The following is a 17,857-nucleotide window of genomic DNA, read 5'->3' as shown; positions in this document are numbered from 1 at the left end:
CAAATCTGACCATCATCTCTGGTGAGACAAAACCGCGACTTGTCAGTGAGCACTTTTTATCAGTCTTGTCTGTTTCAGCGACGGTGGGTTTGTGCTCATAGGCAACGTTGTTTCTGGTGAAGACCTGCCTTACAACAGGCCTATAAGACCTGTCAAGCCTCTCTCAGCCTATTGCGGACAGTCAGCACTGACTGAGCGATTGTGCATTCCTGGTGTAACTCGGGCACTTGTTGTTGCCATCCTGTACCTGTCCCGCAGGTGTGATGTTCGGATGTACCGATCCTGTGCAGGTGTTGTTAGACGTGGTCTGACACTGCAAGGACGATCAGCTGTCCGTCCTGTCTCCCTGTAGCGCTGTCTTAGGCATCTCACAGTACGGACATTGCAATTTATTGCCCTGGCCACATCTGCAGTCCTCATGCCTCCTTGCAGCATGCCTAAGGCACATTCACGCAGATGAGCAGGGAAAGGCCTCTTAGTGTCCTAAATGTTTATGTCTCTGACCTTAATTGCCTATGGTCTGTAAGCTGTTAGTGTCTTAGCGACCGTTCCACAGGTGCATGTTCATTAATTATGGTTCATTGAACAAGCATGGTGAAACGGTGTTTAAACCCTTTACAATGAAGATCTGTGAAGTTATTTGTATTTTTACGAATCATCTTTGAAAGACAGGGTCCTAAAAAAAAGACTTTTTTTTTTTTTTGCTGAGTTTATATAATCATCAGTCAATGGAAATAAATTAATTAGGACCTAATCTATGGATTTCACATGACTGGGCAGGGGTGTAGCCATGGGGAGCCAGGCACACCCACTGGGGAGCCAGGCACACCCACTGGGGAGCCAGGCCCAGCCAATCTGAATGAGATTTTCTCAAAAACGGGCTTTATTACAGTCCAGAAATACTCCTCAGCACCCCCCAGGTGAAGAAGCTGGGTGTGGAGGTCCTGGGCAGGAGTGGTTACACATGGTCTGCGGTTGTGAGGACGGTTGGACAGATTGCCAAATTGTCTCAAACAACATTGAAGGCAGTTTATGGTAGAGAAATGCACATCCAATTCTCTGGCAACAGCTCTGGTGGATATTCCTGCAGTCAGCAGGCCAATGTCACGCTCCCTAAAAACTAGAGACATCTGTGGCATTGTGTTGTGTACACAACTGCACATTTTAAAGTGGCCTTTTATTGTCCCCAGCACAAGGTGCACCTGTGTAATGATCAGGCTGTTTATTAATCAGCTTCTTGATATGCCACCCCTGTCTGGTGGCTGCATTATCTTGGTAAAGGAGAAATGCTTACTAACAGGGGTGGAAACACAGTTTTGCACAAAATATGAGAGAAATAAGCTTTTTGTGCATATGGAACATTTCTGAGATTTTATTTTTTTAGCTAATGAATCATAGGACCAAAACTTTACATGTTGCGTTTGTATTTTTGTTCAGTGTAGTTCTAAGGGAAATGTCATAGACTATACACACAATCCTCCTTCATTTCAAGTGTGGTTATTGTCAACACCACATTTCAGGGTTCCAGGGAAATGCATTTAGGCAAGAAGGAGTAATTTCCTAAGTTTATTTAATAAAGTTTAAAAATATATATTTTTTATTTTACTCAGTTTGTTTCTTGAGTAAAGTCCTTAGTCAGTGAGTGGACTTAAGCATTAGGTGTGGTTGTCATGAATAAAGATTTAACTTTAAAATCATTGTTATGTCTTCGTTGTTACTGGATGTATTATGTAATATTCTGTGTTATCCATGAACAAATGGAACCGTTGTGTATTGAGCTCTGTGACCTGCATATCTCTTTCTAAACTCTACACACATGCTGCCTTCAGAAAGTATTCATACCCCTTAACTTATGCCACATTGGTGTGTTACAGCCTGAATTCAAAGGCATTGCACACATTACTTCATAATTAATACATGTCTTCAGAAATGTTTGCAAATTAAATACAGATATCACATTTACTGTACATAAGTATTCACACCCCTGAGTCAATACATGTTAAATTCACATTTGGCAGCGATTACATCTGTCTTTCTGGGTAAATCTAAGCGCTTTACACACCTGGATTGTACGATATTTGCACATTAGTCTTAAATGATTCAAGCTCAGTCAAGTTGGTTGTTGATTATTGCTAGACATCCATTTTCAGGTCTTGCCATAGATTTTCAAGCCTATTTGAAGTGAAAACTGTAACTAGGCTACTCAGGAGCATTTAATGTCTTGGTTAACAACTCCAGTGTAAATTTGGTCTTGTGTTTTAGCTTATTGTCCTGCTGAAAGGTGAATTTGTGTCCCAGTGACTAGAAAGCGTACTGAAGCAGGTTTCCTCTAGGATTTTTCCTGTGCATAGCTTTATTCTGTTGTTTTCCCACCTAGTCCTTGCCGATGACCTGATGCAGCCACCACATGCTTGAAAATGTGATGCGCGGTACTTAGTGACGTGTTGGATTTGCCCCAAATATAACGCTTTGTATTCAGGACATAAAGTGAATTTCTTAGCCACATTTTTTACAGTTTTACTTTAGTGCCTTATTGCAAACAGGATGCATGCTTTGGAATATTTATATTCTATACAGGCTTCCTTTTCACTCTGTCATTTAGGTTAGTATTGTGGAGTTACTATAATGTTGATCCATCCTCAGTTTTCTCGTATCACAGCCATTAAACTCTAACTGTTTTGAAGTCACTATTGGCCTCAAGGTGAAATCCCTGAATGGTTTCCTCCCTCTCATGCAACCTAGGAAGGATGCCTGTATCTTTGTAGTGACTGGGTGTATTGATACATCATCCAAAGTGTAATTATTAACTTCACCATGCTTTTTGTGTTTTTACCCATCTACCAATAGGTGCCGTTCCTTGCGAGGCTTTGGAAAACCTCCCTGGTCTTTGGTTGAATCTGTTTGAAATTCACTGCTCGACTCAGGGACAGATAATTGTATGTGTGGCGTACAGATATGAGGTAGTCACGAAACACTATTATTGCACACAGTGAGTCCATGCAACTTATGTGACGTGTTAAGCACATTTTTAGTTTTTGAACTAATTTAGACTTACAATAACAAGGGTTGAATACTTGACTCGACATTTCAGCTTTTCATTTATAGTTAATTTAAAAAAATGTTGGACATACTATTGGTGTATGTGGACACCTGCTCGTCGAACATCTCATTCCAAAATCATGGGCATTAATATGGAGTTGGTCCCCCCCTTTGTTGCTATAACAGCCTCTACTCTTCTGGGGAGGCTTTCCACTAGATGTTGGAACATTGCTGTGAGGACTTGCTTCCATTCAGCCACAAGAGTGTTAGTGAGGTTGGCACTGACGTTGGGCGATTAAGGCCTGGCTCGCAGTCTGCGTTCTAATATATCCCAAAGATGTTCGATAGTGTCAAGTTCTTCCACTCCAATCTCGACAGTCCATTTCTGTATGGACCTGACTTATTGCATGGGGGCATTGTCATGCTGAAACAGGAAAGGGCCTTTCCCGAACTTGCCACAAACTTGGAAGCACAGAATCGTCTAGAATGTCATTGTATGCTTCACTGAAACTAAGGGTCCTAGCCCAAACCATTATTCCTCCTCCACCACACTTTACAGTGGGCACTATTCAGGTAGCGTTCTCCTGGCATCCACCAAAGATTTGTCTGTTGGACTGCCAGGTGGTGAAGTGTGATTCATCACTGCAGAGAACGCGTTTCCACTGCTTCGGAGTCCAATGGCGGCGAGCTTTACACCGATGCTTGGCATCGCTCATGGTGATCTTAGGCTTGTGTACGGCCACGGAAACCCATTTCATGAAGCTCCCAACAAACAATTATTGTGCTAACGTTGCTTCCAGAGGTAGTTTGGAACTCGGGTGTGAGTGTTGCAACCGAGGACAGATGATTTTTATGCATTTCAGCACTCGGTGGTTATATTGCGTGAGCTTGTGGCCTACCATTTTGTGGCTGAGCCGCTGTTGCCCCTAGACGTTTCCACTTCACAATAACCGCACGAACAGTTGACCGGGGCAGCTCTAGCAGGACAGAAATTTGCCCAACTGACTTGTTGGAAAGGTGGCATCCTGTGACGGTGCCACATTGAAAGTCACTGAGCTTTTCAGTAAGGCCATTCTACTGCCATTGTTTGTCTATGGAAATTGTTTGGCTGTGAGCACTAATTTATTCTCCTGTCAGAAATTGGTGTGGCTGAAATAGCAGAATCCACTAATTTTGAAAGTGTGTCCACATACTTTTGCATATATAGTGTAATTAACTTTGACATTATGTGCAGATAGAAAATAATCTAAATTTAATACATTTAATTCAGGCTGTAACACAAAATATGGAAAAACTCGAGGGGTGTGAATACTATCTACACAACAGTATGAAACACAATCTACATATACTATCTATACAACATGGTATGAACACAAGCTACACCCCTCCCTCTCTCTCCTATCCCCTCCATCTCTCTGCCCTCCTTTACCTCAACCAGATTCCCGATACCTTTCCATTCCTTTCACATCTCGATATGGTGCTTAGTGGCTATGGGTTGATTTTTAGGAATTGAAGACAGGAAAAGAGGTGCTTAGCGGGAACCCTTGCCTCAACCATAACCCTAGCTTAGTGTCCACATCCCGGTTCAACCCTAGCTTCAAGGCAATATCCCGGTTCAACCCTAACCCTAGCTTAGTGTCCACATCCCGGCTCAACTCTAGCTTCAAGGCAATATCCCGGTTCAACCCTAACCCTAGCTTAGTGTCCACATCCCGGTTCAACCCTAACCCTAGCTTCAAGGCAATATCCCGGCTCAACCCTAACCCTAGCTTCAAGGCAATCTCCCGGTTCAACCACAACCCTAACCCTAGCTTCATGTCCACATTTCGGTTCAACGCTAACCCTCAACCCTAACTTCCTGTCCACATCCTGGTTCAGCCCTAGCCTCAACCCTAGCTTCATGTCCACATCCTGGTTCAACCCTAATCCTAGTCTCAACCCTAGCTTCATGACCACATGGTTCAACCCTAATCCTAGTCTCAACCCTAGTTTCATGACCACATGGTTCAACCCTAATCCTAGTCTCAACCCAAACCCTAGCTTCATGATCACATGGTTCAACCCTAATCCTAGTCTCAACCCAAACCCTAGCTTCATGATCGCATTGTTCAACCCTAATCCTAGTCTCAACCCAAACCCTAGCTTCATGACCACATGGTTCAAATCTAATCCTAGTCTCAACCCGAACCCTAGCCTCATGGCCACATGGTTCAACCCTAATCCTAGTTGGTCAAGGCCTGCATGTTTCTTTACACAAACACAGGGCTATCTGACATTTGATAGGGTGAACAGAACTGTGTGAGCTTGACACAAAGTACTACTGATATAGACCTCTACTCTGATACTGATGCTATGTCCTAATATTCTACAATCTATCAGTGCGCATTCCTTCATGAGCACTGATACTTAAGGACTAAATACCAGATAAAATAGGTTTTATGCTTATTTCTAAATGCTTATCATGCTAATTTCCTAAATCAGTGATCATGTCTCTTTTCATAGAGTGAATTGAGCCTAGCCTGCAATACCATGAGTGTGGCCTGCAATACCCCTGTCTTCCAGCAGAGTGTACCAACTTGTGTTTCCTACCCCTGCTCTGGATAGGATTGGGTTTTGGCTAATCTGATTTTAAATCTGCTGTTAGGAGGTGGATTTGCAGAGGGAGATTTTCCAGGCTGACAGAAGTGCTGACCACATCTCAGGGTTTATAATCCCAGGTGACCATCTCAGACAGCAGCTGCTCAAAAGAGTGACCTCAATATTATCTGAAGGCTTTTGTCTATAGCCTATCCCTCTCCCTTCATAACAATGGGTTTTACATGCCTGTTTCCACTGGCTGTTACCTGGTACTTATCAGGAAACTATGCAAACACACACAAACAGTAGAGCTTGTAAAACAGTTTGGGTTTTATTCACCATAAAACAAGAATTCTGTAGAATATTTGGCCTGGATATTTTTGGTCCCCTTGTGGTTCCATCACCACTCGAACAAACAAACCAACAGTCTTGTAAACATGTAGTGAATCTGTAAAACAGTGTGGGTTCCTGAGAGAAGTGTACACTTGTTCACACATCAACTAAAAATACAGTTGAAGTCGGAAGTTTACATACACCTTAGCGAAATACATTTAAACTCAGTTCTTTACAATTCCTGATATTTAATCCTAGTCAAAATGCCCTGTCGTAGGTCAGTTAGGATCACCACTTTATTTTAAGAATGTGAAATGTCACAAGGGCCTTTGCTGTTGTTCTGGGATTGATTTGCACTTTTCACACAAGTACGTTCATCTCTAGGAGACAGAAGGCGTCTCCTTCCTGACAGGTATGACGGCTGCGTGGTCCCATGGTGTTTATACTTGCGTACTATTGTTTGTACAGATGAACGTGGTACCTTCAGGCATTTGGAAATTGCTCACAAGGATGAATCAGACTTGTGGAGGTCTACAATTATTTTTGCTGAGGTCTTGGCTGATTTCTTTTGATTTTCCAATGATGTCAAACAAAGGGTCACTGAGTTTGAAGGTAGGCCTTGAAATACATCCACGGGAACACCTCCAATTGACTCAAATGATGTCAATTAGCCTATCAGATGCTTCTAAAGCCATGCCATCATTTTCTGGAATTTTCCAAGCTGTTTAAAGGCACAGTCAACTTAGTGTATGTAAACTTCTGATCCACTGGATTTGTGATAGTGAAATAATCTGTCTAAACAATTGTTGAAAAAATTACTTCTGTCATGCACAAAGTAGATGTCCTAACTGACCTGCCAAAACTATAGTTTGTTAACAAATTTGTGGAGTGGTTGAAAAATGAGTTTTAATGACTCCAACCTAAGTGTATGTAAACTTCTGACTTCAACTGTATAAGCAGAGTGTTTAGGGAGTTTCCACCAGTGAACACTTTGAGGAGATGGGGCAAACAGAATTTGTCTAGAGTGTTTAGCGATATGTCTGGGGGCGAGTCGAAATATGCACTTTGTCATTTTCAAGTTAAGATTACCTTCCACTGGGAAGCATTTCAGTGTTACACTCCTGCATAGCCCGCTCCATTTATTTACAGACATTATTATTTGGCCAACCACTGCCCCCTGGTAACGCCACAGCAACTGATCACCATGGCTATTAGACACACTTGAAGATTGCACTTAAAGCTTCCTGTCCTGTCCTTGGGGTTATTACCGTGAAATGATCTTCTCTTCAATCCCTACCATAATAATATAATATCAGTGCTTTCCAGTTGCTGTTTATGTTCATACCTCCCAGCTATTTTCATCAATTTTCTATTAAATGTCTGAACCAAGTTACATGGAATAGTTCCTTACTCTTATGACCTCTGTTCTGTCTTTTTGTCATCGAAGTACACGTTTGTATTAAGCACTCTGATCTGAGGTCAGTGTAGCAATTTGTAGATCTCATTCATAATATGCAAACATTTCAGGATATTGTTCCAGTTTCCCCCCCACATGCTAGATAATGCGCTCTATTCAATCCGTATCATGGAAGTGATGCAAAAGCAATGTTCTCGTATTAGCAGCGGCTGCATTCACGGTAAACACTGCATATGTCGGCTCAATCGGAAATGACCTTAAAATGTCTCGCATAATCCGTAATGCTTTCAGCGATACGGACTGACTAGAGCCCATAAGTGTCACATCACAACAGTGCAGTGTTGGGATATTTCTTTCAGACTTTAAAACCCATTTCATTCACATTCTCTTAATGTGTCTACTTTAGTAGATAATAAAAAGGGATTAAAAAAAGCCACCTTTTATATCTCTTATTGACAATACCTGATGAAACGGAAAGGAGGATACCTAGTCAGGTGTACAGCAGAATGCATTCAACTGAAATGTCTTCTGCATTTAACCCAACCCCTCAATCAGAGAGGTGTGGAAGTGCTGCCATAATCCACATCCACGCCTTCGGCGCCCGGGGAACAGTGGGTTAACTGCCTTGCTCAGGGGTAGAACGACAGATTTTTACCTTGTCAGCTTGGGGATTCGATCCAGCAACCTTTCGGTACAATCTATATGCAAAATACATTCACAGAATTAAAAAAGCTTTCAAAAAGCCAATATAAACATACCATGGTGCCTATCTAAAAAGAAACTATTATTGCTCAGACAAATGCCATTGCTTATAAAATAAAGGTTATGTTTATCTTTGGCGGTAAATCAGTTTGACATGCTGGTAGGCTTACTCAATGGTTTTATAGGCTACGCAATATTGTAACCCTTCTTATTTGTCCCATTCAAACCCTTCCCTGATGCTTATTGTGTCATTTTAGGCAAGAACGTTTCCATTTGTGATGCGTCAGATATATCAGTGAAACATTATCTGTAGTCAGTCAGGTCATATGGGTTTGTAACCTGGGTAAGTGCCAGGTAATACAGAAATCACCCTATTAAAATACTGCTGATTTTGTGAAGGAAATGCATTACAAAATAAAGCGCTGTCACTTTTACTCCAAAGAAAGCAAAATAAATACGAAAATAAGTTAACATCAAACATTTCAAGTATCCAACCCCCTTGAACACTATCTACTGGCCTGGCAACAGTGGAGGAAAGGGTGGAGTGACATCACTTCCTCTTGTGGGGTCATTTCCTCTTCCCGACAGCCAGGTGCCGTCTCGTGGCCACCTCCACCCTCCTCCTATCTGCCTCCTCCGCTCTCTTCCTCTCCTCCTTCAGTTCTTTATACCTCCACTTTGGGAGCTGCAGGAAGTTGCCCCCACCGTCTTTAAAGCTGCTCTTCCTGCGGACTCTCTCAGGTTCATAGGTTGGCGTTGGGGCCTTAGTGATTCTCACCTTGGGAATGGACAGCCCTGGCCGTACACTACTACGTCTCACCATACCCAGGGGCAGCAGGCTAGCTCTACGCAGGGCCACCGAGGAAACGGCCCCAGACCCAGACACCGTACCCGGGTTAGTCGTGGTGGGGCTTTTGTTCTGCGGCGGGAGGCTGGACCGCCGATCCTTTGGAGGTTTAGGCACCAGAGTGACCCGTGAATTCTGGAAGAGTTTGCGGTGGTCGTCGAGCCTCTCAGGGTTCTGGGTTTTCAGTTCTTTGGCCCGTTGGCGTCGGAGAATCTCCGGGACGGAGAAGCGACGTTTACCCACGCAGGGCGGGCTTGACGGACACACCTAGAGAGTAAGAACAAAGGTATACATAAGGAGGGGGAGGGAGCAATGAGAACATAAAGCCAGAGAGAGGGAGCGACAAAGACAGAGAGAAAGGTTAAATAGTAGAAAGATGAAAAGAGGAAGAAAGAAGAAACAGAAGTTTCTAACTCACGGTGGTACACGCCAGTGCCACAAAGGGGCTCCCTAGGGCTGTTGTCACGGTGACTAGGTGATCTAAGACTCCTTCGTCGTCAGGCTCTGTGATGTTAGCGAATGTCAGAGCGTTTCGTATGGTGTCTGATATACGCTGCATACAGCCTCGAGGCTCCCGGGCCTTAGATACTAGAGACGCCAGCTGAGGCCACTCTGGACTGGAACAATTATACAATTACATGAATATAATGACTTAGCTAGTAATAGTGGTAGTACTCTATGAAGTATGTCAAGCTACACACAGCCTCCGGGGCATTAGCTATTAGAGAAACCAGCTGGGGCCACTCTGGACCATAACAATAATATCAGATTAGGAAATAATATGATTGGAAATATAACCATGTTCAATTATATCGATGACATTATATAATGATAAGAATCATCACCACCACCAACAACATCCTCATCAATATCACCCTCATCACCATCATCATTATTATCATCCTCATCAATATCACAATTATCATCCTCATCACCATCATCATCATTATCATCCCCATACCATCATCATTATTATCATCCTCATCACCATCATCATTATTATCATCACCATCATCCTTATTATCATCCTCATCAATATCACCATCATTATTATCATCATCATCACCATCATCATCATTATCATCCTCACCATCATCATTATTGTCATCCTCATCATTCATCAACATTACTCATAAAGTTGAGTCTACCTGTAAGCGTCACACAGTTGATAAGGACAGGGTCGGGAGAGAAGGCGTGTCATGGCCCAGGCGGTTTCGTAGCGTCCCGTGAAGAGCGCCCACTCTCTGGAGGTCAGCTTACGACCAAAGTCTCTCGTCTCCATGTCAGCTCCTTACAGAGGAGAGGAGGAGAAGGAAAGGCATGAGGAGAAGAATGTATGACGACATCCTGAAGATATCACCTTACTGGTGGTGGATGTTATTCATGCTAGAAGTTACTGTTTGAAGTTAAATATTGAAATATAAGTGAAAGTAAAGTAATTTGTTTGTGTCCATCTGTGTAAGTACCTGCTAGCATCAGGGCTCGTACACACTCCACCTTGCCCTGCATAGCAGCCTTCATCAGAGCAGTGAAGCCATGACAGTTCCTCCTCTCTATGTCCAGACCAGGGAAGTAGTTCAACAGGTAGTTACTGATCATTATGTGACCTGGAATGAGGGAGAGAGGAATGAGGGAAAGAGAGAGGAATGAGGGAGAGAGAGAGGAATGAGGGAAAGAGAGAGGAATGAGGGAAAGAGAGAGGAATGAGGGAGAGAGAGAGAGATGAATGAGGGAGAGAGAGGAATGAGGGAGAGAGAGAGGAATGAGGGAAAGAGAGAGGAATGAGGGAGAGAGAGAGGAATGAGGGAAAGAGAGGAATGAGGGAGAGAGAGAGGAATGAGAGAGAGAGAGAGGAATGAGGGAGAGAGAGAGAGAGAGGGAGAGAGAGAGGAATGAGGGAAAGAGAGAGGAATGAGAATGAGGGAGAGAGAAGAGAGGAATGAGGGAGAGAGAGAGGAATGATGGAAGAGAGAGAGGAATGAGGGAGAGAGAGAGGAATGAGGGAAAGAGAGAGAGAGGAATGAGGGAAAGAGAGAGAGAGGAATGGGGAAAGAGAGAGGAATGAGGGAGAGAGAGAGGAATGAGGGAAAGAGAGGAATGAGGGAGAGAGAGAGGAATGAGAGAGAGAGAGGAATGAGGGAGAGAGAGAGGAATGAGGGAAAGAGAGGAATGAGGGAAAGAGAGAGGAATGAGGGAGAGAGAGAGGAATGATGGAAAGAGAGAGGATGAGGGAGAGAGAGAGGATTGAGGGAAAGGGAGAGGAATGAGGGAGAGAGAGAGGCATGAGGGAAAGAGAGAGGAATGAGGGAGAGAGAGAGGAATGAGGGAAAGAGAGAGAAATGAGGGAGAGAGAGAGGAATGAGGGAAAGAGAGGGAGGAATGAGGGAGAGAGAGAGAGAGAATGAGGGAAAGAGAGAGGATGAGGGGGAGAGAGAGAGGATTGAGGGAAAGGGAGAGGAATGAGGGAGAGAGAGAGGAATGAGGGAAAGAGAGAGGAATGAGGGAAAGAGAGAGGAATGAGGGAGAGAGAGAGGAATGAGGGAGAGAGAGAGGAATGAGGGAAAGAGAGAGGAATGAGGGAGAGAGAGAGGAATGAGGGAGAGAGAGAGGAATGAGGGAGAGAGAGAGGAATGAGGGAGAGAGAGAGGAATGGGGGAAAGAGAGAGGAATGAGGGAGAGAGAGAGGAATGAGGGAGAGAGAGAGAGATAAAGAGAGGGCAATGAACCTTTTTGAAGTGTGTGTGTGTGTGTGTACGCGCATGCGGGTGAGTGTGTAGGTGTGTGTGTGTCCTACCTGCCTGGGCAGCGGTGATGAGGGCAGTGTTCCCCTCCTTGTCCTGCCAATTGACATCCAGGTGAGAACACTGGGCCAGCGCTATGACAACATCAACGTAACCCTGGTAACACGCCACCATCAGCCCCGTCTGAGGGAGAGCGCGAGAGAGAAAGAGTGAGCGATGGGGAGAGAGAGAGGGTGGGGAGAAAGAGTGAGAGAGAGAGAGATGGGGAGAGAGAGAGAGACAGAGAGAGCAGGGGGTGGGGAGAAAGAGAGAGAGAGAGAGAGAGAGAGAGAGAGAGCAGGGGGAGGGAGGGAGAGGGAGGGAGAGAGAGAGTAGGGGGGAGGGAGGGAGAGAGAGAGAGAGCAGGGGAGAGAGAGCAGGGGGGGGAGGGAGAGAGAGAGAGAGAGAGAGAGAGCAGGGGGAGGGAGGGAGAGAGTGAGTAGGGGGAGGGAGGGGAGAGAGAGAGAGAGAGAGCAGGGGAGAGAGAGAGAGAGAGAGAGCAGGGGGGAGGGAGGGAGAGAGAGAGAGAGCAGGGGAGAGAGAGAGAGAGACTGTTTAGTCTCAGAACAAGTGTCTCACTGTTCTGTCTTCTACTAAATACAACTCTGTTTCTCCCTCCTACCCTCTCTACCTGTAGCACTGAGGTGACTACTCCTGTTCCGGGAAGGCCACTGTGTGTGTGTGTATGTCTGTTTGTGTGTGTGTGTGTGTGTGTTTGAGCCTCCATGTCTTTCTGCAAGTGAAACTTAGTTGATGAACAGGCCCATCTAGCTGACAGAGCCAAAATCCGCCACACACTATGGAATGTATGAAGTTGGCTGAATGAGAAGTTCAGTTCTGTTGCCTAACTGGGAAACATATGATATCCGAGCCAGTGTCATGGAGGTTAGACGACAACAGGAGGCCTGTATGCATGGTCCAAAACCAATATCATTCAGTAAATATTATAGAAGTTTTGTTTGCTATTAAAACAGAACTTTGATCCTTGTGGAAAATTCCTTTTTCTGATGTGCCGTGTTTTTGGAATGCCAGTGCAACCTGTGTGTGCGTGTGTGAGTGTGTGTGTGCGTGTGTGAGGGTGCGTGCGTGTGTGTGTGCGTGTGTGAGGGTGCGTGCGTGTGTGTGTGTGTGTGTGTGTGTACACAGCTTGGAATCTCCTGTAAATGTCCCAGTGTTTTCCGGAAGGCCAACACTTCATCAGCCAAAACAAGCAACTTTAATGCCAGAGAGAGAGGAAGGAGAGCGGGGAAGGAGAGAGAGGGGAAGGAGAGAGAGAGGAAGGAGAGAGGGGAAGGAGAGAGGGGAAGGAGAGATAGGGGAAGGAGAGATAGGGGAAGGAGAGAGAGGGGAAGGAGAGAGGGGAAGGAGAGATAGGGAAGGAGAGAGAGGGGAGGGAGAGAGGGGAAGGAGAGAGGGGAAGGAGAGAGAAGGAGAGAGAGGGGGAAGGAGAGAGGGGAAGGAGAGGGAAGGAGGAAGGAGAGAGAGAGGGAAGGAGAGAGAGGGAAGGGAGAGAGAGGGAGGGGAGAGGGGAAGGAGAGAGGGGGAAGGAGAAGGAGAGAGGGGAAGAGGGGAAGGAGAGAGGGGAAGGAGAGAGAGGGGGAAGGAGAGAGGGGAAGGAGAGAGAGGGGAAGGAGAGAGAGGGGAAGGAGAGAGAGGGGAAGGAGAGAGAGGGGAAGGAGAGAGGGGAAGGAGAAGGGGAAGGAGAGAGGGGAAGGAGAGAGAGGGGAAGGAAGAGAGAGGGGAAGGAGAGAGGGGAAGAGAGAGGGGGAAGGAGAGAGGGGAAGGAGAGAGGGGAAGGAGAGAGAGGGGAAGAGAGAGGGAAGGAGGGAGGGAGAGAGGGAAAGAGAGAGAGGGGAAGGAGAGAGGGGAAGGAGAGAGAGGGGAAGGAGAGAGAGAGGAAGGAGAGAGGGGGGAAGAGAGAGAGGGGAAGGAGAGAGAGGGGAAGGAGAGAGAGGGGAAGGAGAGAGAGGGGAAGGAGAGAGGGGAAGGAGAGAGGGGAAGGAGAGATAGGGGAAGGAGAGAGAAGGGAGGGGGAAGGGAAGGAGAGAGGGGAAGGAGAGGAGGGGAAGGAGAGAGAGGGGGAAGGAGAGAAAGGGGAAGGAGAGAGGGGAAGGAGAGATAGGGGAAGGAGAGAGGGGAAGGAGAGGAGAGAGGGGAAGGAGAGAGAGGGGAAGGAGAGAGAGGGGAAGGTAAGAGAGGAAGGAGAGGGGAAGGAGAGAGGGGAAGGAGAGAGAGGGGAAGGGAGAGAGGGGAAGGAGAGAGAGGGGAAGGAGAGAGAGGGGAAAGAGAGAGAGGGGAAGAAGGAGAGAGAGGGGAAGGAGAGAGGGGAAGAGAGAGGGGAGGGGAAGGAGAGAGGGGAAGGAGAGAGAGGGAAGGAGAGAGGGGGAAGGAGAGAGGGGAAAGAGAGAGAGGGGAAGGAGAGAGGGGAAGGAGAGAGAGGGGAAGGAGAGAGAGGGGAAGGAGAGAGGGGAAGGAGAGAGGGGAAGGAGAGAGAGGGGAAGGAGAGAGGGGAAGGAGAGAGAGGGGAAGGAGAGAGGGGAAGGAGGGGAAGGAGAGAGGGGAAGGAGAGAGGGGAAAGAGAGAGAGAGGGGAAGGAAAGAGAGGGGAAGGAGAGAGAGAAGGGGAAGGAAGGAGAGAGGGGAAGGAGAGAGGGGAGGGAGAGAGGGAAAGGAGAGAGAGGGGAAGGTAAGAGAGGAAGGAGAGAGGGGAAGGAGAGAGGGGAAGGAGAGAGGGGAAGGAGAGAGGGAAGGAGAGAGAGGGGAAGGAGAGAGGGGAAAGAGAGAGAGGGGAAGGAGAGAGAGGGGAAGGAGAGAGAAGGGAAGGAGAGGGAGGGGAAGGAGAGAGGGGAAGAGAGAGAGGGGAAGGAGAGAGGGGAAAGAGAGAGAGGGGAAGGAGAGAGGGGAAGGAGAGAGGGGAAGAGAGAGAGGGGAGGAGGGGAAGGAGAGAGGGGGAAGAGAGGGGAGAGAGGGGAAGGAGAGAGGGGAAGAGAGAGAAGGGAAGGAGAGAGAGGGGAAGGAGAGAGGGGAAGGAGAGAGAGGGGAAGGAGAGAGAGGGAAGGGGAGAGAGGGGAAGGAGAGAGGGGGAAGGAGAGAGGGGAAGGAGAGAGGGGAAGGAGAGAGAGGGGAAGGAGAGAGAGGGGAAGGAGGGGAGAGAGAGGGAAGGAGAGAGAGGGAAGGAGAGAGGGGAAGGAAGAGAGAGGGGAAGGAGAGAGAGGGAAGGGAAGGGAGAGAGAGGGGAAGGAGAGAGGGGAAGGAGAGAGAGGGGAAGGAGAGAGGGGAAGGGAGAGGGGAAGGGGAGAGGAGGGGAAGAGGGAAGGAGAGAGAGGGGAAGGAGAGAGAGGGAAGGAGAGAGGGGGGAAGGAAAGAGAGGGGAAGGAGAGAGAGGGGAAGGAGAGAGGGAAGGGGGAAGGAGAGAGGGGGGAAGGAGAGAGAGAGGAAGGAGAAAGGGGAAGGAGAGAGGAAGAGAGGGGAAGGAGAGAGAGGAAGGAGAGAGGGGAAGGAGAGAGAGGGGAAGGAGAGTGGGGAAGGAGACAGAGGGGAAGGAGAGAGGGGAAGGAGAGAGAGGGGAAGGGAGAGAGAGGGAAGGGAGAGGGGAAGGAGAGAGAGGGGAAGGAGAGGAGGGGAAGGAGAGAGAGAGGGAAGGAGAGAGAGGGGAAGGAGAGAGAGGGGAAGGAGAGAGGGGAAGGAGAGAGAGGGGAAGGAGAGAGGGGAAAGAGAGAGGGAAGGGGAGAGGAAGGAGAGAGGGGAAGGAGAGAGAGGGGAAGAGTGGGAAGAGAGAGGGGAAGAGAGGGGAAGGAGAGGGAAGGAGAGAGGGGAAGGAGAGAGGGGAAGGAGAGAGGGGAAGGAGAGAGAGGGGAAGGAGAGAGGGAAGGAGAGAGAGGGGAAGGAGAGAGGGGAAGGGGAGAGAGAGGGGAAGGAGAGAGAGGGGAAGGAGAGAGAGGGGAAGAGAGAGGGGAAGGAGAGAGAGGGGAAGGAGAGAGGGGAAGGAGAGGGAGGGGAAGGAGAGAGGGAAGGAGAGAGAGGGGAAGGAGAGAGGGGAAAGAGAGAGAGGGGAAGGAGAGAGGGGAAGGAGAGGGAGGGGAAGGAGAGAGGGGAAGGAGAGAGAGGGAAGGAGAGAGGGGAAGGAGAGAGAAGGGAGAAAGAGAAAGAGAGGGAAGGAGAGAGGGGAAGGAGAGAGAGGGGAAGGAGAGAGAGAGGAAGGGGAAGAGAGGGGAAGGAGAGAGAGAAGGGGAAGAGAGAAAGGGAAGGAGAGAGAGGGGAAGGAGAGAAAGAGGGAAGGAGAGAAGGGGGAGAGAGGGAAGGAGAGAGAGTGGGGGAAGAGAGAGAGAGAGGGGGAAGGAGAGAGAGGGGGAAGGGGGAGAGAGAGGGGAAGGAGAGAGAGGGGAAGGAGAGAGGGGAAGGAGAGAGGGGAAGGAAAGAGAGGGAAGGAGAGAGAGGGGAAGGAGAGAGGGGAAGGGAGAGAGGGGAAGGAGGAGAGAGGGAAGGAGAGAGAGGGGGAAGGAGAGAGAGGGGGAAGGAGAGAGGGGAAGGAGAGAGAGGAAGGAGAGAGGGGGAAGGAGAGAGAGGGGAGAGGGGAGAGGGGAAGGAGACAGAGGGGAAGGAGAGAGGGGAAGAGAGAGGGGAAGGAGAGAGAGGGGAAGGAGAGAGGGGGAAGAGAGAGAGGGGAAGGAGAGAGGGGAAGGAGAGAGAGGGGAAGGAGAGAGGGGAAGGAGAGAGAGGGGAAGGAGAGAGAGGGAAGGAGAGAGGGGAAGGAGAGAGAGGGGAAGGAGAGAGGGAAGGAGAGAGAGGGGAAGGAGAGAGGGGAAGGAGAGAGAGAAAAGGAGAAGGAGGGAAGGAGAGTTAGGGGAAGGGGCGAGGGGGAAGGAGAGAGGGGAAGGAGAGAGAGAGGAAGGAGAGAGGGAGAGATAGGATGAGAGATGAGAGGAGACAGAGAAATCAAAAAGGATAGGAGAGATATTAGACATAAAGGACAACACCATAGAGACAGCAAACTTGGGCTGTTCTTTCTAGTGGGTCAATTAGTGAAATTGATATGTTAGACAACAGTAGAAAAGATAACCAGGAGAAGTGCAGCTCCTTTAAGAGCATTAATCCTGACTGAGATGGAGTGTGTGCTGGCCTTTATTAACCTGCAGTTAATGAAAGGTGATGTTTTAAAGCAACAGGTTGAGCATATGTGTATCTATGTGTGCGTGTGTGTATGTAGGTGGAGGTGTGTGTAGGTGTGTGTGTGTGTATGTAGGTGGAGGTGTGTGTGTGTGTGTGTGTAGGTGTGTGTGTGTGTATTAAGCTAGCAGTATTGTTAATGCGAGCTGAAAGTTCAAACTCATAGGCTGTTAAGTGTGTAGTGTGTGTGTGTGTGTGTGTACAGGCTCTCAGAGTGGCTTTAACAAGCTTGGGAAACAAACTCTTCTACTCTATGCCACTCAACTGATTGTGCAACACGTGTTTGGCTGTCCTTTCTTTCTTTCTATCTTTCGTTCTAGCTAGTAGAGTGTGAATGACCACACACCCACACACACACACACACACACACACACACACAGAGACAAGCCTATAGAGAGAACAGAAGCAGCAGGCTAAACCCTACTGAAATAATCAGTCTGAGAGGTACTTCCAGGGAAAGTGTGTGTGTGTGTGTGTGTGTGTGTGTGTGTGTGTGTGTGTGTGTGTGTGTGTGTGTGTGTGTGTGTGTGTGTGTGTGTGTGTGTGTGTGTGTGTGTGTGTGTGTGTGTGTGTGTGTGTGTGTGCGTGCGTGCGTGCGTGCGTGCGTGTGTGTGTTTGACTTAAGTGATTTGTGTGGTGTATAATCAGGTATTCCTTGAAAAACTCAAAGTGAGACAATGGATGTGTGTGTGAAAAATTGCCTTTTCATATACTGTACCTCACCATCAAAATAGCTGCGCTGAAGTTTTTATTTTTTTAAATGTTGAGTAATAGTGCAGGCTTGTTGTTAAACCATTATTCTTAAGGCTAGATTAACTTGTTTGTCCTCCCTAAATCCTAATCTGTTCTGTAGTGGATTTAGGTTGACCCCAGCCTTAGCACTATGTTCTGTAGTGGATTGAGGTTGGCCCCAGCCCTAGCACTATGTTCTGTAGTGGATTGAGGTTGACCCCAGCCCATCACATTGTAGGATTTTTGATGAATTTATTTGCAAATG

The 17,857-nt window shown here is 47.5% G+C and overlaps 1 protein-coding gene across 2 annotated transcripts in view; it reads right to left on the bottom strand.

The window, feature by feature from the left end:
• Positions 1-6,787: 6,787 nt before the first annotated feature.
• ankrd33ba (ankyrin repeat domain 33ba) overlaps positions 6,788-17,857 on the bottom strand; it is a 24,287-nt gene continuing 13,217 nt past the window's right edge. For both annotated transcript variants that reach the window (XM_042298939.1, XM_042298938.1), the window contains 5 exons: positions 11,710-11,839; positions 10,382-10,522; positions 10,064-10,205; positions 9,334-9,532; positions 6,788-9,182 (listed from right to left, as the gene is read on the bottom strand). In XM_042298939.1, coding sequence (XP_042154873.1) covers positions 8,637-9,182; positions 9,334-9,532; positions 10,064-10,205; positions 10,382-10,522; positions 11,710-11,839 — 1,158 coding nt within the window. In that variant the 3' untranslated portion in view covers positions 6,788-8,636. The remainder of the gene's footprint in view (positions 9,183-9,333; positions 9,533-10,063; positions 10,206-10,381; positions 10,523-11,709; positions 11,840-17,857) is intronic.

This window comes from Oncorhynchus tshawytscha, linkage group LG16 (genome assembly GCF_018296145.1).
Source record: "Oncorhynchus tshawytscha isolate Ot180627B linkage group LG16, Otsh_v2.0, whole genome shotgun sequence".
Classification (NCBI taxonomy): Eukaryota; Metazoa; Chordata; class Actinopteri; order Salmoniformes; family Salmonidae; genus Oncorhynchus; species Oncorhynchus tshawytscha.
Note: the sequence above shows the minus strand (reverse complement) of the source record. Positions and strands in the feature narration are given on the sequence as shown.